The sequence below is a fragment of the Chlamydotis macqueenii genome, chromosome 2 (assembly GCF_036417535.1).
Source record: "Chlamydotis macqueenii isolate bChlMac1 chromosome 2, bChlMac1.mat, whole genome shotgun sequence".
Classification (NCBI taxonomy): domain Eukaryota; kingdom Metazoa; phylum Chordata; class Aves; order Otidiformes; family Otididae; genus Chlamydotis; species Chlamydotis macqueenii.
In genome coordinates this window covers 73,617,546-73,645,490 of record NC_141557.1, presented here as the reverse complement: position 1 = coordinate 73,645,490, position 27,945 = coordinate 73,617,546, and the positions used below count along the sequence as shown (strand labels likewise).

Below are 27,945 nucleotides of genomic sequence, written 5' to 3'. Positions count from 1 at the left end.
TCGAATTTGATAACTTGGTGAAAGAAAGCAGAGCACAGCCTCCTACTACGTCTTCCGAAGAATCCACCTCATCTGTAACCAAGTTTCTGCAGTCAAGTTTTTCCCATGACTTGATACTTCCATGGTGCTTACAAAATACTGCTACCTATTAGTGTTTGCTTGTAAGCTAATACCTTGGCTTTGATTTGGTTGCCAATTAGCCAAATTTAGTTACTAAGGACAAATAAAAATTCCATGTGTCCACAAATGGTACACATTTGGAAAAAAGTATGTAAAAATATTAACAGCCAGTCCTGTGGTTTCTTTCAGTGTGGTGACTGGCTGTTTGCATTTTTTGAGTTAACATTCACAGGCCTTTGCAGAACCAAGTTCCAAAGGTATTGAGGTTTTTATATTATATCTGTGCTGCCTGCTTGTTACCATTGTACTTCTGATATAATTCTGTAGAAATAGCAACTTTTAAAAAAATCATTAATTTTACTAACAAAATTATACCGTAAAAGACAGGAAAATTGTGTATCTTATTGCTGCTAGCAATCTTTTTGCTCAAAGCACCACTTTCTTTCTTAAAAAAAAAAAAAAAATAAAGTCCATATTCTACTTCCTTTTGCCATGTTTGCCTTTTCTTTTACTTACCAAAGTATGTCTGTCTTAAGTCACTGTAATAAACGCAGGACATGTTTTGCTGGTGACTAAGTTTTTTTTTCTGTAGCTAGAAGGTTAAATGCAGGACATAACTGGACACTAAAATTATTAGTGTCTGTATTATTCCAAATACTTTCTTTGTGAAATTGGTCTCTTTTGGATCAGTTGGCTTCAGTTTTCTCACTTCTTATAATAATAATATTTGAGTGACAACCAAAGTAAATTCATAAACATAGTATATCTCTAAGCCCATTCTTCATTTATGAAATTGCTGTCATTTTGCATATGACAGGCTATTATTACAGTACCAGTGACTTCAGGAATTATGAGAAGAACACACAGTTTTCTGAGTGAGTCTGTTTTGAAAGGTTTTAATAATTTTAGGTTTTATAAAATCATGAAAGGACACCTTCAGGGTGCCTCTAAAAATTATGTGTTTGAAAGAAAAAAAATGAATATTCTTGCAGACTATGCTTGGTTTGTGTTAGTGAAAGGAAAATACTGCTTGAGATTTTTTGATTCAACTGTTCTCAGTTTTGATAGAGATGTTGATTTTTAGTATACCTTACAATTAAAGAAGTCTCTTGCTTTTCCCATTGAATTGGTCATTCTGTATCTTTTCGGTGCATATAGCTACCCTCTTTTATCTGTAAAACAAATCTTTTAAAATTTATACTTCTTGCCATTACATAAATCCTCCTGTATAGGGATATCTGGGGGAAACATGAAGGAGTTAGTCTATGTTGCTGACTTTAACCCCCACTGACACCACTGGACGTGTGACCAGGCATTATTAACCTGTACATCTGTAAAGTGAGAGAAGTGTCTGGGATTGGCAAGGACCTTCAAATATGGTGAGTTGTCACACTCGGGCTTTTGGAACTCTATGTCAAAATTGTGAAGGGGTACAATTAGTTTATTTTTTCCTAAGTGGCTCACTTGTGAAGAATTTGGAAAATGCTTTAGGTAAACGACAAACAGGGTACAGTACTGGAAACAGTATGAGTTACTAGGCTTCAGAAGAACGTAGGTACTAGTTTTACAAGATGATGATGCTCTAGTATGTCCACCACCCACCAGCTGTTCTGTTCCACAGTTTCTCTGTTTTTATGAAAAAAAAAAAAAAAAAAAAAAAAAAACCAAAACCAGAGAGAGCTTTTAAGCAGCAGAGCAGTTTCTTGGTCAGCATGCTCTAACTTTATTTCATGGGAAAATTGTTCATGCAGAGGGGTTTTTTGAAAATATGTCCAATATATATCAAATACATATACACTAAGCAGTCTGTCCCCTGTTATGTGCAATATTTTGTCTTGCCTCTGTGTTTCTCTTGCTCACAGACACTGGAAACATAAGAATGTTCTGCAGCCAGAAAACAGCCATTAAGCTCGCACTTTGCCAGATATCCTGGATATACAGAGAAGGCACTCAATCCTGCATTACAAACTGACAAAACAAGTGGGAACCCAGTCATATCAGGGTCATGTTGCCCTGCTGATTTTTCAGCACATAACATTAGTTATTAACACCCTCTGCTTTATCAAAAAAAAATCCTTCAGCATAAAAATTGTTCTTAGTGGAAGTTTAGTGATAATAGAACTTATATACTTAATGCTATGACTATTATATGCTGAAAATGATGGGAGTTGGAAGGAGGGTATTTGTTAAAAATTTAAGAAGTTTTCCTTGAGGAGAATGAAGCAGTATTTGCTTAGGAAGCCATCCTACAGCTAGTAGATTGCTGGTAGAAAAAGTTCAGGAGGTACTGAGGCATGCTTAGATGTATTCATTTTCAGCTCAAGAAAGAGAGTTTGTTATGTCTAAGAATCCCACAAATCTGTAGATTTTATTCTACAGAACCTATTTTTCCCTCTCGGGGAGAACAATGGTTTTGGTTTGGATATGTTATGTTGTAGTTGGGTGAAATGTCTTTTCTTCTAGTGCAAATTTTTGTCATCTACCTCAAACCAGCTACTTTAAATATATGATAGCTGTGATTATTTAGTACTATTGGGTTTCCCCTTAAGTCAAACACATATAACCACTTAAATTCAATCAAAAAAAAAGACTCAACAGCACCAACACTTAAAAAAAATCTTACTGTTTCTACTTTAATATTAAAGTGCTGCTAAATCTGTAGGGCAGCACACTGTTGGCTGTGAAGTGTTTGTATTCTTATTCTGTCTCAAGTTTGCGTTCATGGGTTACAGCCAAATGTTAATGGGGCAACTGTGCATGTAGAGCATTGTTTAATGGTTGTAACTGTGCCAGACGATGTTGTTAATACTTAAATGACAGCAACAAAAAGTCAAGTTTCTATAAGTCATATATCTAAAGTACTGGGCTCAGCTAAGGGTTATTGATCCATTTGTCTACAAGTGATTTGAGTGAGCTGATAACTTGTGTATGTTTAGATGAAGAGGCATGGTTTTACATTAGTGCATATGCTTTTTGGTTGGTTTAGAGTTTTGACTTTTTTGTTTGTTTGTTTCCTTTTGCCATTTACAATTCTTGTTACCAACGGGTAAACGGGTTCAAATTTGGCTTATTCTGCAATAATTTTAGTAATTTGAGAGTCTTTGTGGTTCAAGTCTCAGTATGGTATACAACATCCCTTGCTCATGACCTTCAGGTCTGGGTTGGTAAAAGGCCCTTTAACCTTTCTGTTACTGTGTTTGATGGAAAAAATGAAGGTAAATCCGTCTCATAAAAAAAAACTCTCCTGATAAAATGCGTACATATCAAATTGACATTTAGCTATTTGCCCATCTTTTAAGTATTAGATGATAGCAAACATCTCTTCTTCCCAAGTGAAGCACTTCCTGTTGTAGTCTTTGGCCTTCACAGGTTTTGCTCCTTCTTAACGATAAAGCAGATTATATTCTGCCCCGAGGAGCAGTGGATTTTAATGTATGTGGTCAGGATCAGAAAGCAGAAAGTAGTTGGATTGCAGACTAGTTCAACTGTCCATCAGATCCTTCTGGCAGGTTTGATGGAGTAGCAGAAAGTTCAGAACAGCCTCAGCAGCTTCTTTTCAACACATCTTAGTTTGCGCTGTGCACAAGGGCACAGAATCAGTATTATTCTCTTTTGGTGTTCTCCTCTTGCAGACTGAAGTTCATGCATAGACAAAAATACTAATCACAGTGTTGGCAGTCTTTAGAGCTCTTGCTACTCCAAGCTAGCTGAAACACAGAAACTTTCAGGTTCTTTGAACATCGTGACATAATTTTATTGCTTGGATTAAAATAGTTCAAAAACTACAAGTGACAGAAGTCTTGAAAGCCTCCATGTTTAAAGTTTTTGGAAAGTAGTTTTGTGGCTATTTGTGTCAAGTTCTTCAAGTGACATTCACTGTGTTACATCAACAGCCATGGTGTCATGGCTGAAAAGAAGAAAAAGGCAACTAATTCAAAGATGTAACACTCTGGCCTTCTGATCTCAAAATGCTCATCGGTTCTGACTGTCACCGATCAGGCTCTGTCCTGCCTTGCTTCAGAACCATGCTTTGTAAAAGCCCTTTCCCAGATAGATCACCAGTAATTTCTTCATTAAATTTCAATTATCAATAGCTCTTTTTAGGTCAATATTCATTCTTGCAACTTTTTCTCCGCTTCCTAAGGAACTGTATATTTATAATTACCATGAGCTATGCAGAGAAGAATTTCAAGGAAATATTGATCTGATTCACAGTTTAATTAGTCTGGAGCTAGTAAGAACAATAGATTTATCAAAACATTTTCAGTTTTACCGAGAAAGACCTGCTAATGAGCTATTTATAGCACACTTGTATCTATTTTTGTCAGTAGTCTAAGGACTGACTTAGGACAAACGGGTTAAAAAACAGGAAATGTGGTTAAACAAGTGGGTAATCTCTCCAGAGAGTTTCCAGTTTGCCTACACGTTCACATTTTCTTCTGAATGTACTCTCAAAACAACACTTAAGTACAGTACCTTGAAATCCATCTCCGTTTAAAGGAGGGAATGTTTCCAGCAATAGCAGGAAGTGGCCTAGAGAAAAGCTTTACGTTCTTGATTAAATTCAAATGAGGCTCTGGAGTCACTGTCTGTAAGTGGGGCTTTTTCTGCTTTAATAACACTGTAGCAGTTGTATGACATTGCAGTTGGTTCAAGTGTATCATACGAATTCATAAAAATCTGAACGCTGTAATTGTGTCTTCAGTTCTAGATTAGTTTTAAGTAATTATTTTCTTCCAACTTTACCCTTTTTTTTTACATGAGACCGTGTTTACTTGTTAATATACTATGCACATATTTTTAAAAATATGTATAATCATGTTTGGAGGTAGTAAAAATAGTATTGTTAATCAGACTATGTAAATCTTACTGTGAAGTAAGGAATTTACAGAACATGATGATGTCCATTTAGTTCTCTTAAGAGGTGGTATCCATCTTTCTTCCCTTGGGCAAAGCAGAAGCAATAACGAAATGAAAGCCATTCTTTTCAATGCTTGTTATTTGGTTTTTGACAGCTACTAATTATTAGCTTTTTGAAAAATCAATTTGAAAATGCTTTGAGAGTCAAAATGAGGAGAGAACAAAATAAACAAATAAAGCAGCTTAAGTGGCGGTAAAGGTTATGAACTGGTGGAGTTTCTATTTTTAGAGCTACTGCCAGGTATAAGTGTTCTGTTCTCAGCGTCCTACAAACAGTTTTCTAAAAATGTTTTTATCCAAGGCAAAAAACAAAGTGTGATAGCAAATACATTTTTAGTGATTAGGAAGAAACAAATAGGCTTGTCTAGCTACCTTAATTTAGAAAACAGGTCTCCGGTAGTAGCAGTATCTGAAGCTGACTTCCTATCAACCGTCTTTGAAAGGAGAAACCTGCGTGCCATTGTAAAGAGTAGAGGTGAGCTGCTTTGTTATGTCCATGGGGAAATTCCAACTCACATCTCTACCTTTTTTTTTTTTTTTTTTTTTTAACATCTGCGGGGTGTCAGGTTAGATGATATCACTGTGTGGGTGGGGACACTTCAGTAAAATAGCATGACATACTCAGGTACCAGTGCTGTAGTTCATGAAAGGCTCGTGTCTGCAAACAACTTTAAGCTTCTGTCTATTCCACAGTTAGGAGACTATCTTGAAAGGTATAGGCTTCTTGGAAATTAAAACACTGTTTTCTGAATGGAGTATTGTCTTCACTGTAGTAATTGGAAATAGTGGCTAGATTTTAAAATTATTTTTCCCAAACATTAAATAATTTGGGGCACTTCCTAATGAGCCAAATGCAGTTTGTTGTTCTAGAAACATACAAATATTTCATTCATCATGGAATTTTAATTATTTCATTTGAGACCTACGTTTGGATTAGACTGTCTATCCCATTACATTTTCCCTGATTATAAATATTAGATTTCCAAATAGTTTTGGGGGACAACATCTTGATTCAAATGCATTTCTTGTAACCTCAGGCATGCTCTTGGTCCTCATGGGTAGCAGATGCCACCCTTTTCTTTCATGTCATCCTAGGCACATAATTTTAAATTTGCTTGTATGTTTTTTTTCAAATCCTAGTTAAGTGCTCTGAAAGAGTCAAAAAATACATTTATTCCAAATAGCTTCACAATACCAACATAATGTAAAACAGTTTTTGCTCTACATACTTCATAGTTCTGTAGCCAGAGTCTCTGAAATATTTTACATGTAAGGTGTATTATAGATCATATTTAGTTGGAAAGTTGCATACTAAAAATAAAAATAGTGTTAATTTTAATTTTCACTTTTAGTCTGTGCTGCCTCTTGTTCATTTCTTGGGGTAAGGTATTGATAGATAGAGCTTCATCGTGCTCTGGGAGGTGTCAGTCATCTGTAAGTAGGGGAAGCCTAGAGCTATTCTGTAGATCTCTTAAAATTTGTGTACCAAGGCATGTCTACACAGACTTTTTTTTTTATTCTTCTAGCAACTTCTACATGCAGACAGCACTGACTACTCTGCTGACCTGCTGCGACCTCAAACAATGTTTCGATTTTTAATGCCTCTTCCCCCTCCCACCCATTCTGTCTTACCTGTTTGTATTTTTAGTTTTCAAAAAGAGATTACTTGATTTTAGTCGGAAGTTATGGGTTAGGTTAGACTGAAAAGTGAAATTCTGTGGTATGTGTCGGGCAATCAGGCACCTTGGCTTGTCAGGAGGCATCCATCTGACCTTGAAATCCCCAAGCAGGCTGCATAGGGCAGGAGGGTGGTGGCTTGGTGTACTGCGTAGCACGTTCTGCATTCCTAGGAGCTGCAGAAATACAAGAAAGAGGCTGTCATCCCACAGGGTATCCTGCTAGCCCATAGTACTGCTTTCATAAGATCAGTTTCAAGGAGGAAAAAACATCCTGACCACACTGGAAATCAAGCTAGAATAATTATAGTTGAAGAAGTTGTTAAATATTGCTATTGCTTCGGCTGCAATGCAGCCAGAACCTAGAGGAAATTTAACAGTTACAATCAAACTGTTTAAAGAAGTTATATGGCTTTGTGGATATCCTTCATTAGTTTCTTTTTTAATGTGCACTACACAGCACTGATTAACGACTTGCAGTAGGTGCGTGTGGTTTTTGTATAACATTAGAAACTTAGAGAAGAGCTGCAGGAGCTTAACTGACATACAGTTTAAAACACTTTGTGCGTGACTTGCTGTAAACTTTGGTACTATGTATCTGAAACTTGGAGATGAACATTTCCAATATCATTTCAGTTAAATCTGACAATAGAGTGTAATGCAATTATTAAAAAAATAATAATAATTTTAAAAGCAGGTGCCTTCCTTAGAACAGAGCAGATGAAATATTTTTTTTCCATTTATCCTCATTTGTGGGTTATTATTCCTAAATTCTCTATCAACATAAGCAAATGAAACATCCAGGAACAGTCAATTATCAGTGGTGTGCAGCTAGGTATGAAAAATATTAATCTTTGGATCACCAAAATCTGTTTGTTGTTATTTTTGAGGAAAGTGCTTATTACAAACTAATCAGGCAAAAAAAGTTTTCAGACTGATTGACTGTTACTGGCATAACTCACTAAACAGAACAATAAATTGTAAAAATATGGCATACAATTACAATTTGAAATTTCAGACTCCTAGGCATCAATTTTCCTAGCTCTACCAAGTCATGTTCAAGCCTCAAGGCCAACAAATTTAGTGCTCTCTTTTCAGAGGCGCTAACATTGCTACCACCAGCAGCAGTAGCTTGTCCATGCAAGTACTGGCCTCCTACAAAGGCCAGAGTGCTCTCTGTTGTTTCCTGAATTGGTGGCTCTGTGCCTACCCAAGACTCATTTCTGTTTCTGTCCTGAGCTTAGGTTTCTAATAAGCCAGTCAACTCAGTCTTGAAACGGGACTGGTAGCTTGGTCAACGTACAAAGAACCATTCATTCCTCTGTCGTGAATCCTTCTCTTTCTTTGCTTAAAAAAAAAAAAAAAAAAGCCAAACTGTAGAACTTCCTGCAGATGTCTCTTCTAATTCCTCCACGGAAGAGCAGCAGCTTTTAATATTCCTGCCTGATTTTTTTTTTTGACTGTGAATTTGCTTCAGAACTTTTTTCTTTTGACCCTTGATAGCCTCTCATCGTCATGTCTGGTGTGGTTTATTGCCAGTGAGCAGAGGTACCTGCTGACACCACCTCCTTTCTCTAAATATTTCTGTGCTTTTATCCTCCCCTCCTCCTTGCGCAATAGGCGAGCTGAAAGGCTTGTTGAGTGAGAGGCAGCAGCAAGGTTAGCTCCCCAGTTGTCCATCTCAAATGAGGTTCCAATCTCACAAGAGTTAAAGTATGTTGAACCCAAGCTGCCTAGGTTACAGTTTCCTGTGTGTTGGCAGTTGTCCTAGCTGAACTTCAGTTCGTTCTTTGAACTCTTGAGTCTGCAGAAGACCTAAAAATGTTTGACGCTGGTATCCTCTTGCTCTCTATCAAGTTTACTCTAGAAAGACTGGGAACATTTGAAGACCTGTGTTGGCTTCTGGCACAGAAGCATCCTGATGAGTTCAGTTCTACCATGTCTGGAACTTTTGCTCTATTTGAGCAGGCAAGTTTTTGTAGCTTCTTTATGTCTTAAAATTACACATATGGTATTGCAGTTCCAGGTCTTGCATGCTTATTCAGTCCCTTTGGAGGTTTCCTAGTAGAATGCTGTCATCTACGTACTTGGGGGAAACATAGCTCTGAGAACTACATGTGGGCCAACTGGTAGCACTACACCATCTGAAGATCTCCTCAGTGACTCCTGCATTGGCACGCTAGAAGTTTAGTTTCTTTTACTCCTCGAAACCACAAATCTTTTTCTCTTCTACTTTTCCCATAGTTCACGCATTCATCCTTGCTACAGCTTTATGATATTGTTAAAGTTACTTGTGAATGTAGACTTCCTGACAGATTTAATTTGAAAAAAAAAAAAAAAAAGAAGTATTAATAGATAGTGTAAACTGGAGATTAAATTTAATGGTTAATCTTGTGAGATGTTTCACCAGTAAAAAGTACAGTGGAGGGCCCCAAATTGGAACGTGCTGTTTTGAAGTTTCTGTCAGCCATTGTGATAGATGATGGCTGAAACTGTCCTTCCTTTTTACGTCTTAAGTCTTCCCATACATTTTTCTTTATAGCAGTATTGGGCCTTTGTTAGTGGCAGCTAGAATTCCAGCAAGTCGGTGTCTTTGGTGTTAAGAATAGAGTGGGAGTGGAATGCATTTATGCTGTAACAGAATAATAACATTTTCCTGAGAGAAATTGCAAGGGCTTGTTGAGACTTTCTTTAACACATTTCTGTCAGAAACTATGGAAAGGCATTGTATTTGTGCTTCAGTATGCTAAATAAGAGGTATTTTAAACTTAAGAATATTATGTTTCACTTGATTAGCCTAATAGTTGCAACCTACAGTTATATGGTGCATTAGCTTTCAGTGCTGTATAATAGGACTGGCAGCATGGTGTCCCAAAAACTGTAATTGCGTGGGCTGCTGAACAGTTGTAGAGAAAGCTGGACAGAAATTCTATTCTAGACAGAATTTTTTCATTTTGAAATGAATTTCACAACAAATTCACAGTTGGGTGCCACTGCTTGTATTTCCAGTGAATCATACTCCAGAAAAGTAATACTTTGCTTCAACAAAGCCTACCACAAACAGTACAGCGATATAAATCAGAAATTGGATACCTTTTAATTGTAATTTTTGAAAATGTAGTATAGTTATTAACTGTGCCTGCAGGTCTTGACATTCAGATATGTTTGGGTTTGTCTCCACATGCAAAAATGAAAATCCTTCACAAATTTTTAAAAAAAAAAAAAAGGCTGGGGGGAAATACCCTTTTTACTTATGCTCTATTCATGATAGGAAACTGCCTCTCTGGCAGCAATGGTTGTCACAACACCGCATATTTAATAGCATAGTGAGAGCAAACCTGTTGCACGGTTACTTTTAATTTCCAGCCTAAGTTTATGGATGGTCAATTCATTTACACCTTTCTTTCTTGAGCCAGTATTGTTCTCCAGCTTAGCTAGTTCTCCCTTTCCTCTCTCTGGTTCTACTTACTGGCAATTGTACTGGAGTGCAATTGCATCTTCTTTCCATCTTTGGTTTGTTTAGTTTACCAAAACAAGGTCTTTTAGACTATTAGATGCTGCAGTTAAGGCAACTACAGTTTCGTATACATGGACTGTCTCTAAACTGCATGGCTTTGCAGTTTGTGCTGAATTATCTGCTCTTAAATTGCAAAACCAGTCTAAGAAACTGAGGAAATATTTTGCCTTGTGCTGAGCCCCCTGATCCTGCAGTCATAGCAGGACTGGACCTGCTAAGAAAGGTCAGGAACACATAATTAGTGCCACTGGGATTGCAAGAAATAATCTCTTTTAAGCTCTCAGTTCACTCATTAGTCTTTGTGCATGGTACGAGGATGCAAGATAAAATATGTCTGCTTCTGACCTTTCACTGAGGATTAAGTTTAACAATTTGATCTTAAAGGTGAGATGGGCTAGCAATGTACAATACTAAGCTACTGTCACTTCATTTTTACTATAGGTTCCATCTCAATTCCATTTAGTCAATTCATTCTGAAGTCTTCAGTTATAAAATTATTATTTATATTGCAATCTTAGCTGTGCTCCACTAGACAATGGTGTTTAACACCTGGTGCTAATGTTGCTCACATTCTTTTAGAAATTAACAGTACTTGGTTACAATATCACAGTGACTGACTCTAAGAAATATGTTATTGTTGTTGACCCTGGCTGGATACCAGGTGCCCACCAAAGCCACTCTATCCTGGACAGAGGAGAGAAAATCTAATGAAAGGCTCATGAGTCAAAATAAGGGCAGGGAGAACACTCAGCAATTACCATCGTGGGCAAAACAGACTCAACTCGGGTAAAAAATTGGTTTATTTATTACCAATCAAATCAGAGTAGAATAATGAGAAATAAACCCAAATCTTAAAACACCTTCCCTCCCACCCCTCTCTTCTTCCTGAGCTTAACTTCACTCTTGATTTTTCTCTACTTCCTCCCCTCCAGCAGCACAGGAGGATGGGGAGTGGGGGTTGCAGTCAGTTCATCACACATCATTTCTGCTGCTCCTTCCTCCTCAGGGGCCAGACTCTTCACACTCTTCCCCTGATCCAGTGTGGGGTCCTTCCCACAGGAGACAGTCCTCCATGAACTTCTCCAACATGAGTCCTTCCCCTGGACTGCAGTTCTTCACAAACTGCTCCGGCATGGGTCCCCCACGGGGTCACATGTCCTGCCAGCAAACCTGCTCCAGCACAAGCTCCTCTCTCCGTGGGTCCACAGGTCCTGCCACGAGCCTGCTCCAATGCAGGCTTCACGTAGGACAACAACGTCCTTTGGGCACATCCATCTTCTCCAATGTGGGATCTTCCATGGGCTGCAGGTGGATCTCTGCTCCTCTGTGGCCCTCAATGGGCTGCAGGAGCACAGCCTGCCTTACCACAGGCTGCAGGGGAATCTCTGCTCCAACACCTGAAGCACCTCCTTCCCCTCCTTCTTCACTTGACCTTTGTGTCTGCAGGGCTGTTTCTCTCACATGTTTTCACTCCTCTCACCGCTGCTGCTTTCCCACCACCCCTTAAATACGTTATCACAGAGGCACTACCACTGTCACTGATGGGCTCGGCCCTGGCCAGCAATGAGTCTGTCTTGGAGCCAGCTGGCATTGGCTCGATCGAACATGGGGGAAGCTTCTAGCAGCTTCTCACAAAAGCCACCACTGTAGCCACTCCCCCACTACGAAAACCTTGCCATGCAAACCCAATACAGTTATGGAAGGTTTCCACAGACATCTTGATAGGCAGCTTTTACTAGCACTGTCAAAAGTTGTTTAATTTGGGTGCTCTCCACAGCAGCAGACAGAATTAGCAACTCCTCTCGTAAGCCAAGTTGCGTGAAAGTACAAGAGGAGGCATGCTGCACCAGGAGCTTAGGTGGGATGGGTGGGAAGTGAGGATTCTTCCTTAGAACCACATCAGCTTTTTACACAACCCGCCTGCTTTGGTCTCTGTACGTTCCAGCTTTTCACTTGCCTCCTTGGTAACACTTCTTCCTAGCTCAGCCAGCTGGCCTCCTCTCTGTAGGACACACACCTCCCCTCTCTGTATTTTCATTGTGGCTTGCCAGCTGTACCAGGGTTTGAGAGAGATGTTTCATTAGAGAACAATCAGTTGGAGAAAAAAAATGCTCCTTAGCTCACGAATGAAATTTTGATTGACTAAATGAACATGCTCTGGTGGCGCTCAAGTATCCATAGAGAAGGAGGACTGTCAAAGTCTTAATCTTGCGTGGCATTTGTGCAGAAGTAAAGACACACAGTTTCCACATGAAAGATCCTACCGTCACAAGATGAGGCTGGTAGGCAGCCAAAAGCCGAATACCGCATAGGTTTGCAGTCCGAAATCTATGCTTTGCACCCTGAGGTTAACTGCAAACCAGCTCCCAAATTCTCCCTGTACCTCTTGATGTGATTTGCATACCACAGTTTGGTGCCTGGTCAAGTTGCATTTGCTCGTGGGATGTGATACAAATTTTGTCTTCTGTGATATGAAGCCTGCAGAGGATTTAATCTGAGGCAGAGTGAAGCAGAAGAAGGAAAACAGTAGAAGAGGAAAAAGGAAGGGGGTGTTGCATTTCCACATACACCTGTGATCTTTTGGTGTGGTTCAAGTACTGGTGTGTAGCATTCTTACTTTGTTTTGCAGGTTACAGGGGACGAGAAAAAAAGTCGGTTTCATAAAATTTCTGGTATTGCTCTATTCCTCCCTCCCTTCCTTCCTTGTTGCAAACAATCACTAAGATAACAAGAAATTATGAGCTTGCAAGCTAGTATACGGTGCTGTTTGACTTGTCGTTGGTTTAGTTTAAATGGAAAGAGTGACTGATTTTTCAAGGAAAAGAATAAAGATAGCGAGAAAAGGCATTAGAGATGTTTTGGAACGTGTGGGAAAAGGCTTGTATTTTTCTTTATCTTTTTCAGTTATTTTCATCTCTTCCAGAGTGAAAATAGAACATTCCTTCTAAAAATGTCTTGATTCTTTTCTCTGTTCAGAAACCAAATTGCTTTTAGCGAGAGCGGTAAAATCTTCTTTGACACTTGCCTCTTTGCTATGAACTTTTGTAACAGAGACTGCGTTGATACCCAGGTCTGAGTGCAGAGTTCAGTTTCGTCCTGACTGCCCACTGGAACAAGAGTCACTGCTCAACATCTCTCCCTCCACTTTCCCCCAAGCACCCCCACTTCCAGCCAGAGACACACGATGCCCTCCGGGAAGTAGCCTCCAGTCTAAATGTCAGGCTGCATCGCATCTCACAGTGTAGACGCAGATGATAAAAGTGTCCGTACGTTATGCAAGAGCATCCTGTAGTCCTGTAGTCCTACTCTTACAAAATATTTGTCTATAATTGTCTAAGTAAGAAAGGACAAGTGTCTCCTCTTTAGATCTTGAGGCGAGTTGTGGGACCAGTGGTTTAAAAAAAAAAAAAAAACCCAACACAACTGAGATGGCAGTTTTGAGACACTACTCTGTTCTCCCATAGAATAACTCATTTTGGTGATTTCAGGTAACTCCTTTTAAAGCTATTTTTTGTATCAGAATTAAGTTGCTGCATCAGTGTTATCTGAGGAAAGGTGGAGCAAGTAACATGAACTGATTAAAGAGTCACTTTGTAATTTTTATAACAGCAGCATTAATTATAGTGTGGTCTCTGAGCTGTGTGGTGTCACCAGTCTTTGACCATGATACTGATCTTTTACTGTCGATTGAATATACTGAAGGGAGCGATGGGGTGATTGCACTTTCTCTGATTCGTGCTGGAATAATTGAACTCAGAAGTTGAGGTCATGTGGATCGGTAACGCGCTCTCATTACTTTTGTGTTGCACTTCCAACATTTATGCATGCTTTAATTAGTGGGATGCTTTCTAATTTGCCTTTGCCTACAAAATGAAGTGCCCAGAAAAGCAAATGGGGCAATTTTAGGTTTTTTGCCTCTTTTAGATCTTACGCAACTGGAGCCCAGGTCTAAGAAATTACTTCAGTTTCAGCAGCATAGGGGACTAAGAGCCTGTCCTAACTAAAGCATACACTACTGGATGTCCTTCTGTTTAGAATAAATTGACAAACATTTTGTATGCTTGGTAAATAAAATGCTTATTTGACTTCTCCACCCTCCCCAAGAGGAAATTTCTGCTAAGGCATCACATCGCCTATAAACTGCCATGAGTAATATCTTCTGAACCACTTTCAGAGAAACAAGAGTCCTTGCTATTTCTATCTATAATAAGAATTTACAGTCAGAGCAGCCGATAAAGCAGTAAGATCTTGAAGACTGTTGTACAAACAAAACCCCTTGTCTTCTCTGTCTCCTTAGAACTTAGTGAGCTGTAGTGTATGTCCTGTGCCATGGTATGCATATTTTAGCAAGACATCCAGAATTTATTTTTTAATAATACTAAGCTCTTATTAAATTGCAAAATTGATGAAATTGGGTTGCCAGAGAAGAAGAATACTGAAACAGGAACCTGCTGGCTTTTTTAACCTTTTGCTGTAAGGAAATGTGCCTTTCTCCATTTGATTTGAAAAAGGAAATAGACCGGTGGTGTGGCTATGGAACTTTCTCTTTCTGCCTCTGCTTGCAAAAGTGCTAGTGAAAGAATGAAAAGAAAAAGTACAGTATTGAACAGCGTGATATCATGGCTTTGTTGAGGCAACAGAATTAAAGTAATTAATATCTTGTTTGTTTTGTTTCAGGTGTCAGAAACTATTTGAAAGAAGCCTTAGTGAATATCATTGCTGTGCATGCAGAGGTGAGAAAAACTTCAGATTGTTGCTTACATTCATATCTATGATTTCAGTGTACCTTGCATGGTAAATCCTGGCTTTCATCAGCCCCAAAAGTGAACCTCTGTTGAAGTAAGTGCCTTCATTGCAGATGTAAGTGCTTTGGGTTAGGTTTAGCAAACCAAGTACGCAACTGCTAACTTTTTTAAGGGCAGAAGGAGATGAACAGTTCCTGTTTATCCTCAGTAACACTCCATTACACCTTTTTGTTTCCGCTGTCTGATAAAAGAGGAAAGCCAAACTGTAGAGCTCAATTCTTCCCTTTTTATGCAGATTAAATATATATATAGAGAGAGAGAGAGAGATATGTTGCTCACTTTCTCTAATTAACTTTATTTTCCACAACATATGAAAATGAGCCTGTGCTTTGCTTTGGAAGAAGTGTTCAACATATGCCACTCGAAGTGTAAAGGCAATATATGTCATTCTTTTACATAGGATAAAAAGTGGAAACCTAAACCAGAAAGTTTTATAGTCTCTGTACAGTACAAATTGTGTTTGAAATACTTAAGTAGTTAATGGCTTATGATAGGGAGTGCATAATAAAATTAAAATATTATTATTAAAATAATATGCTTGCAGCGCTACAGTTATTTGGCCTTTTGTGATGACATGCAGGAATTTTCTATAGTCCCTTAAATTACAGCCAGTGTTCTACATACTGCTTCCTTCTAATCAAGAGTGTTACCAGATTACTGTTGCTCCTGGTACAAGCATTGGTAGTAATATCACTCTTACCTTTCAAATGCCACAAATATAGCTGCTTTATCTTTTCCATCTAGTTAACGTCTGATGAGATTCACTTGAGGTTTTTGTTTATTTTATTCCCCCTTAAATTACAGAGATTCATTTAAATTAAAATCTTTTCAGAAACTTTAAATATCACGTGCAATATTTTTTATTCAATTTCAGTATTGAGTTATAGCATTTTTCACAGAAGCATTGCTGATTTTACCAAATGCTTCTGTAAGAGAGAATAAGCAACACCAAAAATATATACCAACATGACATTCATTTTTAATGTTGTTTTTCAGTATAGTGGCAATTAATAAAAACGAAAATGAGAGCTTTTGCTTTAAAAAATTCAAAGGCATTTGTAACTTACTGAGCTAATCCTGTAAACGTGCATACTCGTTAAAATCCTGCAGCAGAAATGTGCACTGCCTTGCTGACTTCATTGACACCGATACTGATTTTGGCCCAAATAGTGTTGCCTCATAAATTTCTAGATGTGAAGTATTACAGAAATATGAAAACGTGTGTCAAGATGAAACTCCCATTTCCACTGTTTTCTGGTGAAATTCTGTAAGCTGGGTCAGATTTAAGTTTAGTTAGCAAGGCTGAAAGTTTCTGTAGATTGAAACAGCAAAAAATAACCGGCATCTGAACAGCAAGCATGGACTGAAGTGGAAAGAAAATTGTTTCTTACCTTTGAATTAAAATTTAACTGAAATCAAAATAAGGGCGACTTATTGCAGATTTGTGATGATTCACCATTGCTGAGAATTTTTTTTCCTGGATTCTGTATAGTAACTTCAAGAGTGCTCGTTGTGGGCACAAATACTCTCTTCTCAGTAGAAGATTTTTGGGCGTGTTCCTGGTATGTTTGTGTTGAATTGCTCAGCAATATTTGCTGCTGAATAAGATGACCCCTTCCCAAATCGTTACTGGGGTGTTTTTTTTCTTAGCATACAGCTAAGTATGTCACTTACTTAGCTTTTGTGGCTCAAAACAGTTTAAATAGGCTATATGTTTGAATTAGCAATGATAACAACTGATAGCTGACATCTATGTGGTCAGTCTACTTAGCCTGTGGTGCAGACCTACCTTTTGGAATGGTCAGCTTTATGGGATCCCTGATACACAATTCATTACTCAAATCACTGAAAACTGAGTAGGAATGCTGCGGGTTTTTTTTTTCCCTTTAATGTACTTTTACACATGTTTATGAGTATCTTCTGTCAATTACTATATTTCCTTGTCAGATATGAGAGCTGAACTTCACGTAAAGCAAAGATATTCTAGCAAAAAATCATCACACTACTTAATTGTTTAGATCCTTTTAAAGCAAAAATTGAGGAGGTGGAGTGTTTAAAAACTGCAGTTCATTTTTCTCCTTGTACCACTCCAGTTACATGATCTTCAGTTTCTTCTGTCATCTTCTCCACCAACCCTGTGCAGTTTTAGTGCAGCTTTATCATCACCTTTAAGTCTTGACACAAGTTTGGTCTGTCTAACCTATAATCTCACTTCCTCCTATACTCCAACCTCTTGGCCTTCATTTTCCCCAATTCTGTGTAAGAAAATTCATTTTTTTTTTTTTTTTTTTTTTAATTCGCCAACAATTTCTCGCTTCCTTAAAGCTCCCTTTAAGGAAGATTGGTTTCTTCATGCTTTCCTTCAGGCATAGATCTAATGTTTAGTTTTGTGTTCCTGTTGTGTTGCAGTTGTTATTCAGATCCTCAAATGGAGGATCCAAGTACCACTTTAAAAAGTTGTACAAATAAGCAGTTTAAAAGATGGTCTTGAAGATAATCAGAGAGCTGGAGCACCTATCCTATGAGGCCAGGCTGAGAGAGTTGGGGCTGTTTAGCCTGGAGAAGAGGAGGCTCCAGGGAAACCTTATAGCGGTCTTCCAGTACCTCAAGGGGGCCTACAGGAAAGACGGGGAAAAACTCTTGAGTAGGGCCTGTTGTAATAAAACAAGGGATAATGGTTTTACAACGGAGGGAGGTAGATTTAGATTAGATATTAGGAAAAAAAATTTTTACAGTGAGGGTGGTAGAACACTGGACCAGATTGCCCAGAGAGGTGGCGGATGCCCCATCCCTGGAAACATTCAAGACTGGGTTGGACAGGGCTCTGAGCAACCTGATCTAGTTGAAGATGTCCCTGCTTCTTGCAGGGGGGTTGGACTAGATGACCTTTAAAGGTCCCTTCCAGCCCTAACTATTATATGATTCTATGATGCATGGAAAAAACAGTAAGGTGTATTGATTTTGCTAGGGAATTAATAAATGGCAGCAGTGGAAGAATCTAAATGAAAATCCATTACACTGCCATACTCAAACCCTTTCCAAGGCTTATCTCTACCACAGAGCATAAAGACACTAGCCATTTCACAGTGGTCAAATACAAAGGATTCTAGAAGACGTAGCAAAATACAAAGGTAAAAAGAGGTTGAATATGTACGTCAGTCACACAACACTGAACTAAAGGCGCTATCTACAAAATAGCAGTCTATGTACAACCACTGACTACCTGCATCCATCAGTTGAGAGCACAGATCTTGAAGTCTAGCTGCTTTTAGGCATTACAAGAAAGTTGTTATTATCACATATGATATATCTAACATTACTATTAACAGAGGTGACTGGTCAAAGCATAGGGCAATAATCACAAGAAATCCTTCGTATTCCAGTTGCTTTGAATTTTTTTTTTGTCCATTGATAAAAACGAAGTGGTTCTTTCCATCAAAATGTTCATGCTTTTTACTGAAATATTACTGTAGAAAATATTTCTGTTAATATAAGTATTGTGCTAATGATTCTTCTTTCATAAAAATCAGGTATTTACCATTTCCAGAGACTTAGTTCCTCGGGTAATGTCAAGGGTTGTAGAAGCAGTCTCTGAAGAACTGAGTCGACTGATGCAATGTGTTTCATCCTTCAGCAAAAATGGAGCTTTACAGGTATCTGGATACTTTGTACTGTCAAACATCTGCATCTAGAAAACTGAGAATAACAGAGAGAGGTATAATCTGCGTATTGGTTGAATTTATCCTAGCAGTGAAAGCAAGGAGACAAAAAGGATTAATATACAACTTGTTTCAGATTTATGGATAAATACCCTTTGGAATACTGGTTCTTGGATTTTATTGTATTTTAGTGTTGTCTTTATGTCTGAGTGCTTAAAAGGTTACCTAATATCCTATGAGATAAAAAGCACCATAATAGTATCTGTTTGAAATGTTGTTAAATAGTGTCTTTGAGCTGTCATCAGAAATTATTTTTAAAGAAAAAAAAAACAATTTTTAAATATTTGAGATATTAAAATCTTGAAAATATTATACGATATGATATGATCTTGTAAGTCTCTGCAAAACGAGTCACTTGTCTGTTATACTACTACGTTAGCACTTTGTTGCAGCATGGGTAGAACAGGTACTCTTACACTGCCTTCATTTACAACTAGATTGGTAGTTGTACTTACTATTGGATAAGTTTTAAAGGACTCTAAGAAAAAAAAAATCTTTTAAAAAAATCCCTTTGAGTCAATGATTGCTATGACTGTAACAGGCAAGAACACAAAACTCCCAATTTTCCTTGTACATGGCAGCCTTCTTGCATTATGATGGGAAAATAATTATCCAATTGCAAGCTTTATTTTTCAATTGCTGGTAGTAGTTGCATTGGACAGAGAATTAATGTGGGAAGATTACAACCAAATAAGATTGCCTATTTAAAACCAAATCAATCAATAGCAACAAAGCTACCCATATATCATTTTTGTTTGGCTAGACAACCCACCGTATGAACTTGCTGCCTAAACCCATAATGGAAAGGATTTCCTCTCCCTTCTGTAAATTTGTCACTCATGGTCATTTTCTGTTCCTCTGAACATAGAAAATCCTGTCTGGCAGACAGCAGCAGTGTGAGAGTCATCTGAGCCTGGTCAGACTGATCAAAAAATACCCATTCCCAAAGAGAAGCCTGCATCTGTATTCCCACATCACATGACCCACAGTTTGGCAGGGTTTACCCTTCCACCATGTTTATTTAGGCTGTGTCACACTTTACCATAGTATTGGTACTTCCTAAGATGTGAGAAAGACACCAGAATCTTACTTGTAGGACTTCAAAAAGTCCAAGGCTGTTCAACTTGGAGCATCATACAAAAAGAGGTGAAACATTCTGTGGTGAGAAAAGCATTTCTTATGAGTATAAAATTGGTGGGTGGCTATGTCATATTTTGTGCCAGAAGTTCTGACACTAAAAAACTCATAAATCTCAGCTAGCTTCCTACCTAGGGGAGAGATGAGGGGAAGAAGGGAAGGTCTAGAAGCCAAAGCCTTTCATTAGACCTGGAATTAAGTGTCTGTGTTTCATTATAGAAAATTTTGGTTTGGAAGATAATGTCATATTAGTTTGATCTAAATGTAGGTCAGTTTCTGTAATGGCTAACTAGATTAAATTTTATTTTTATGATGAACAAGAACAGAATATGAATTTGGATGAAGTTCACTTTATATTTTTAAATGAAATTACTTAAAGTATTGATCATATGCAGAATATTTTTATTTCATATAAAACCTATGATGATAATGATTGCTTTTCAAAGACTAAAGGACAATTTATGAAATATGTTTAATCTTTAAGTTCATTCTCCACCATAGTTTGCCTAGGTGAAAATCAGTACCTAGACACACAGTACAGTGCAGGAAGAAAATCCCCAAGCTTGTGTGCCCACCAGGTGACAGACAAAAAGCACAGCACAACCATTCTACTTCCTCATCTGATGGGAAAAAATAAATTCAACAGGAAAACCAACAATAAAATGTGTACTGACAGATTTTTGTACTCTTGTGTTTCCTTCCTCCGTGGCCAAGCCGTGCTGTGAAAAGTTAAGCTCCCTGTATTTAATAAAATAAAAAAGGCAAGTTAAGGTAGCGTGCTTCTGTCTTTCTATCACAGTACAGAAAAGATGTAATAGAATTGAGGGTTTATTACTGTTACTGAGAGACAAACCAATGTTTTTAGACTGCTTCATAGTGACCATACAAACGGTTTTACTTGAATCAAAAGTATGAAATTGTTCTTTTTAGCAGTCTCCTGACAAGCAGCATGGCAATGAAAATTACAGGAAACAAACTCAAAAGCCAAGGCTGCTTACAGCTACAGCGTGCAATAGTATTTGCCTCTAAAAAAGACGAAGCTTTGGGATACTGGTATTCACTTGATGAATGGGCATTGTGTCATTGTTTCAATCTTTGTATTTCTGTCTTTAGGCAAGACTGGAAATCTGTGCATTGAGAGATACCGTGGCCATATACCTAACACCTGAAAGCAAGTAAGATGTGCTGTAGTGTCTTTTTCTTCAATGTAATGGAATCCTTGGTAGACATGCAAAAGCACCTAATGTAAATTAAGGATTAAGACATTTTCCTTCAAATAGAATATGTGATATACTAGGTAAATATACAAAAAACAGATTACTAGAAAAGTTTTATCAGTTGAAAGAAAATAATTTTTTTTTTTTTTTTTACTTGACTTTTTAGACACAAACTAGTATTTGCCACCCAGACTTCTTAACTGCAGTTCAGCTGCTGGGGAAAATGATTCTAAAACAAGACACAAGGAGACGTCGCTGAGTTTTACACAGTTTTTCACAGCAGTCTCATAAAGCACACTGCAAAGAACCTGCCAGACACCTCAGAGAGGGTACAGAACCAGACAGTGGCAGGATCCCCTCATAGAGATATGGAGAATTAGGGCTCTCCACAAGCTTGTACAATACCCTACTCCTTTTCTGCACACCTAATCAGGGAAAGTGAATTCATCTTCAGACTGTCTCTCAGAATGAAAGCCTTCAAAAGGCTTTCAGCAATTTATCATTTCTCAGTGAGGTGCAGGACCAAAGATAAATATTGTGAGACACACTCACACGTTAATATAAAAGGAGAAAGAAAAACATTAGCAGCATCAGTGGTTCATGCAGTCAAGGGATGTAAAAACAAACTATAATAGCTGTCAACAGTTTTAAGTAAAGCTGATTGATTGAAATTTCTAGGTGGTTATCTTGGGGATTGGATATGGGTAGGTTCATTCATTATTTTAATTACCTACACTTTGATTAGGATTGTGATTACATGTTCCCACAGATGGCAATTTGGTCATCTTACCTCATCAACATTTTGTAGGAGACACTGCAAGGCTTGAGGGCCTAATGTATCTTCATAGTGTCACAGATAGTGTCCTATGGTGTCACTGCATTCCATTTCATAAACTTACTTCCTTATTCTGAGTGTCTGATAGTGATGAAGACCTCTAAATGAAAACTACTTAGCACTGGCTCAAATTGGATAAAATTGAAGTGGTATTGTCTGTAATCAGCACAGGGGCAAAGCACAGTTGAACTCTGGAAGCTGGAGCTTTATAGATGCTTTCTTATTCCTGGGCTTATCACTAGTACTAGTTGCTACAAGTCACCATATTAATCTTTTGCTGAGGCTTGTACCAGTGGAATATGAGTGGTTTTGTTTTCTGTGCAGCTCAAGCTTTAAGCAAGCTTTGGAAGCCTTGCCTCAGCTCTCAAGTGGAACTGACAAAAAGTGAGTATAATGCACCTTCTTGTCTCCTTTTTGGTCTCTGGATCTATTGCTTTTTACTCTTGTATCAGAACTTTGTTGTAAGAGGGTTAATGTTCACTGTATTTCACCCTTCTGAATTGCAGAGCAAAAGCTTCTTTGCACAGAGTTAAGAATAAGCTCAGTCCTCCTTCATCATGGCCTGTTAAATTACACAGAAGAGCCAATGGCTCTGTGGCATGTCTCTCTTGCCCATCCTAGTCTTAATAGTTCAGTGTAGCTTTGCGTTTATTTTGTAAATTCAGTCTATTTTAGCTTTCCTTGTTAATCTTAAAGTTTCTATGAGGTTCATTGTCTTTTCTTACTGAATTTACAGCAATTATAGAAAAATAGCCAAGGAACAAAGTCCAAGCTTTTGCCAGTTGATATATGGGGAACTCTCTAAAATGGCCTGTTTCATTTTAAAAACAAATAGGAAGGGTCTGTGGCTCTTTCTTAACATCAGGAGGAGGAGTTTTGGGTTCCCCCTTCCCCACCATAAGCAACCTTTGACAACTGAGCTGCTTTGCTGCATCTGACCTAGTATTTGGTAGTCTGGTTTACAAGCATAGCTTAGTAATGAGTAGTATGGTAAAACTAGGATGGATTTGTAATGAGTATATTAGTCTAAGTAGAGATGTTTTGAACTCGAGTTTGATATTACAGTACTTTCAGGAACTGAACTGCATCAGATCAGTTTGCATTTAACAATCAGAATTTAGAATATTTTGTAGACGTATGAAGAGACTGTGCAGCCCATGATCTGCGAACTGTGCCTTCTTCCAGATGTCCTCTGTCTATTGAAACCTACTTCTCACTAGTCACAACAAGTCTCAAGATACCTCCTTGCCTTACTTAGCTCTTACGCTTTATTAAAGGCAGGAATCAGTTTTGAGTAAGGAGAGTTCTTTCAACTCAGAATTTCCGAGACACCTGTAGAATTTTTTTTTTTTTTTCACTTAGTCACAAGCATTTGAGCTTCATGGGACAGGTGAGAATCAAGAACTGCATCACTGAACACCTGCCTCAGAGTTCTGAGCCGTAGACAGTGCAAAACTTGTTCAGTTTCCCAGGTTGTTACACTATAATTGTCATTGTTCCAGGCAACTTGTTGCACTCTACATATATTTGTGTAAAATAACACACACTTGTGCACTGATTCAGAGCTGTTCATTCACAGTCATTACTATGTTATTAAATGATGAATGTGGCCATAGTCATCTTCCAGAGGACCTGCTGAGGAAGCAGATACTGATTTTGTAGTTGTTGTTCTTGACTTGTTTGGGTTTCTTAGTGTACAGTATAATTTCTTCTGTTACCAGCTGTTTAATAATCACAGCTTGCCAAAAAGTTGAGGTGAAAAATGTCTACCCTATCTAGCTTGTTTTTGAAATAGAGCAAAAAGTTCAGAGAGCACATTCTTCCCTAGAATACAGGGGAAATAAAACACACAGGCAAGACTGTAGAACTTCATAATGCATCTCCACTTTTACAATAAATATCTCCTACAACAGAGCCATCAACATCCTTGGTCCTACACCTGTAGTTTGTGGATTATAATAAATATTATCCACTGCACCAAGTGTCTTCTTGTCAGCTATGTAGGTGTAAATGAACCATTATTATGCTCCGTAGTATGCTCCAAATGAACCATTGTTATGCTCCAAATTATGAACTCATACTTAAGTTGTTATCTATGAAGGACAAAAGCACATGGTTGACAGTGAATTAATGTTTCTCCTAGAATAATCTGATATTTCTGATGTTCTGATATGAACATCTCTGATATTTCAGCAATGATACTTAAGAGAAATCTACAAAATACCTTCCAAAGACAAGTTTGAGAACTGAGATTTGCAATTCAGCTACACACAGAAAGCCATAGCCTTGATAAAGCATACTAGTTTTATCGTATATAGTCTGGCAGTTTCTGAATTTTCCTCACAGAAGTCTCTTAATACACTCTCCACCAGTCCTTTTGCCACTGTGTTTTGCAAATATGTTTCTCTCAATAAGATTATCTTTATCTGGAAGGAAAACCATATAAAGGGCTATTTTATCACCATGATAAAATCTGTGTGGCTCAGTCCTCCTCTAACCACAGATCATCCTGGCACTCTTGGTATACTTCTGAACATCTATAATATTCAGATACTTGAACAGATACAATTTTAGGTCTTTTATTGAAGCAGACAATGTACTTTAAGTCACAGACAGAATAGCCAAAACTTTTGGTACTTTTTCCCTTTTAAGAATCTGCCAAATTTTTAACTATTTTCTTTTTCAGGTTACTAGAAGAGTTACTGAACAAATTTAAAAGCAGCATGCACTTGCAGCTGACCTGTTTTCAAGCTTCTTCACCAGCAATGATGAAAACATAGACAATGACACAATGCAGGCAACACAAAAGACAAATGTACTTAAGTATCACCCATTTTTTCTGTACTTCTTCAATTCCTTTGAAGACTCTGAAGAAAACAAAAGGACTTTCACTGAAGAAGAAACTGAGATACAACTCTTTGAGTAATGGTATAGGGTATCCTGCTGAGTGAGACTTCTGGTCATAAATATCTTGATAAAATGGTTTTCTATCTACTGTATTTCATTCTGTGGAGGGAATGAAGACAATTTTGTTTACATACATTCTTCTTGGCTGCATGTTCATGGAAAAATATTCATTGGTGAGGGGAACAGGGATTCAGGAGGAAAGTACAATTTTGCTGCATTAAGGTATAGTTACACAAAGGTCAAGAACTGTCTTCTCGAAATAGAAGATTTGTCATTGGCTTTCATTTTGGGACGTGGTATAAGATGCAGGAAGCTATAACAAAAGAGCAGCTCATAGAAAGTGGTCTTGTTTGGGAGAGTGTGGGGTGGATTTAATTTTGTGACTGAAATCACGGCTCGCAAGTAAATCATGTGGTAATAATGTATTGTTTCTATATTTACAGTCATTTTACGTGGAACTTTTTAGAAACAGTGCATTGAGTTTTCAAACAATTTTTACTGTCAACTGTTTTCTTTTGCCAGTTCCGTTATGTGCTTTAAAAATGCAGCATACAGTTCCTGTAATATGAAGTAGTGAAGAAAGAACTTGATGCACATGTATTTACTCATTAAAAAAAAACAAAATGTGTAAGTAGCAATAGTGTGTTGGATGGAAGTTTGAAACTTCACATATATGTCATTATTGGCTTTCAGGGAGAAGCATTAAACACTTGGAGCAATGTTGTTTTGTTAAATGTTGTCTGTTCTAAGCTGGTCATAGTCTCAGCTGCTGGTATTAACCAAAATAGTCATCCAGTTAGCTCAATCTATAAAGGATTTCACTTCAGTATAATAAAATATTAAGAAAGATGGTCATAAGCTCTTCTTTAATTTCTCACTTTATGAATTTTACCAGGGTCTACATTTTCTACATCTGTATCAGACATGTTCTGAAGTATTGAAAACATATTTTATAATCTGTACTGAGTTTGTATATATTCAGGCATCTCTTTATTGTAACAGCATCCTCTTATTCATTTTCTGTTACAACAGCTTGTTGCTTGTCTTTAAAACCTGAAGTCAGATGTTTGCGTTTAGTTGCCTTTCTGAAGTAACACTTCAGAACATGTCATTGACAGCAAACAAGAGAATAATGTGTAAGGGATTGAAATATTATTCAACCTGATATGAAAGAAACACTCGCAGTCAATTCAGAGTACTGCATTTCAATAAATCCAGTTGGTAGAATTAGGGAGATCAGTGAGCATCATGCCACAGCAGGATATACTGGAATCCCTTTGCGTGGAAGGAGAGTTGGGGCTGCCAAGACTTCATAGCCAACACACAGCAGGCTGCAGTTCCTCTGAGAAGAAGATTACAAAAAACAAGAAGTGGTCAGTGTGGTTTTGCAAAAAAACCTGTTCAAAGATACAATGAGGTTTAAGAAGTATTATTGGAACTGGAAAAAGATGGGGAGACCACACCAAAATACACAATCAGTTAGGGCTTGCAGAGAAAAGAGAGGCAGCAAGGAAACTGAAGTAACAGAAGTGAAAGGCTCTGACATTTAAAGCAAAGGTAAATGCTGAAAAGAGTACAAAAGAAAAAGTGAATTATTACATGAACCTTGAAACTCTAGAAATATTTAAAGTCAATACAGACTGGAAGAAGAAAAAAAAAACCTGGAGAGATTTGTTTCTCATTTAGAGAAAAAGTAACAAGGTTGTTAAATATATCTTGCTAAAAGTAGGTAAAGACTTGTAGGAAAATTCAACTGTAATATGCTGGTTTGAGATATTCAGCCTCTGGAGCTGTTGAGGCATTCTCCTATTATTGTATTTTTTAACATTTATTTTGAATAGCTGTGAGTAGTTCACATGGTAAGCAAAGAAGTTATAAAAAGCTAATGGGTTATTAATAATTAAAGGGGAGGAGAACAGACAAAAAAAAATATATAATCCCCCAGTAAATGGAGGGAAAAAAAATTAAAAATAATTACATGAATAGATGCAAATAAAATAGATCAAATAAGCATGAAACAATGAAGAAATCCCCCCTTCTCAACCAAAATGTTTCTTTTTAAGTTTATATTCTCGGAGATTCTGTTAATGAAATGTGCTGATAGTGCGTCGTTGTCTAAGTTAAATACCGTCATATCACTTCTTAAAAGCCTCTTAGTTTAAAAATATAAAAAGAGCCGTAGTCCTTCTAAGTTTCCTGCATGTGCTGAATTTCAAGCATATGAATAGACAGGTGATGACTTGCTCAAAAAATCTACTTCAAATGTTTAGCACATGTGCCTGTCCTTTGAGGGTCGAGGAAGTTGTATTCCGTGGGCTAAACCCCTTGCATCTTCTCCTAGTTGCATAAAAAGACCCAGGACTCCAACCGGCTTAATTTCACTGCATGGCAACAGAGAAGGAAATGAGAAATCCGTGCTGTGAGTGCTGCACAGTTACGCTTTGCAGGGGCACTTTTGGCTGCAGCGAAAAAATGTGACTGTTGGCTCGCCAAAATAGGTCTGGTCACCCAACCTTTGCCAAAGCTATTGCATCTCCTTGAAGAGAGGGGACTTTGTATTAAATGTGAGATACTGAGATATTTTGTTTCTTTGTTTTCCGCACAGACAGCCTTTTGCCATTCAGAAATGTCGAAGCATTTTTGAAGTAATAGCATGGTTCTCTGGCTGTATTGATCAGTAGAGAGATGCAGATAGAATAGAGCCATAAAGACTAGTGTGATATTGTGCATGGAGCTAAAAAAAAAGATGAATTTAATTATTGTTTATTCTGATTCTACTTTGGCTAAAAATATTCTTACATGTGTTCAGAAAAAAAAAAAACAAATAAGAATTGATTGTTGATATAAAGGAAGGTGTAATGACAATTAATATTTAAAAAAAAATATGATGGAAGAATTTCATGGAGCTCTTTGCAGGAAGTCCCTCACCTGCAAACATCTAACACTTAGCTAGGCAAAGCTAGGAAATATATAATTAAAAATATTCACAAATTTAACTCCTTTTTAACTTCAATTGTAGTGATAGGCACTTTCTGTATCTAACCCAAGAGAAGGTAGAAAACTGCAATCCTAGATACGATTTTGCCCTTGTG

General features: G+C 37.6%; 1 protein-coding gene across 3 annotated transcripts in view; it reads left to right on the top strand.

Annotated features, from left to right (window-relative positions):
• EXOC2 (exocyst complex component 2) overlaps positions 1–25,702 on the top strand; it is a 135,433-nt gene extending 109,731 nt beyond the window's left edge. For all 3 annotated transcript variants that reach the window (XM_086740286.1, XM_086740287.1, XM_086740285.1), the window contains 5 exons: positions 14,911–14,966; positions 18,569–18,691; positions 21,008–21,069; positions 22,271–22,330; positions 24,633–25,702. In XM_086740286.1, coding sequence (XP_086596412.1) covers positions 14,911–14,966; positions 18,569–18,691; positions 21,008–21,069; positions 22,271–22,330; positions 24,633–24,726 — 395 coding nt within the window. In that variant the 3' untranslated portion in view covers positions 24,727–25,702. The remainder of the gene's footprint in view (positions 1–14,910; positions 14,967–18,568; positions 18,692–21,007; positions 21,070–22,270; positions 22,331–24,632) is intronic.
• Positions 25,703–27,945: the final 2,243 nt, after the last annotated feature.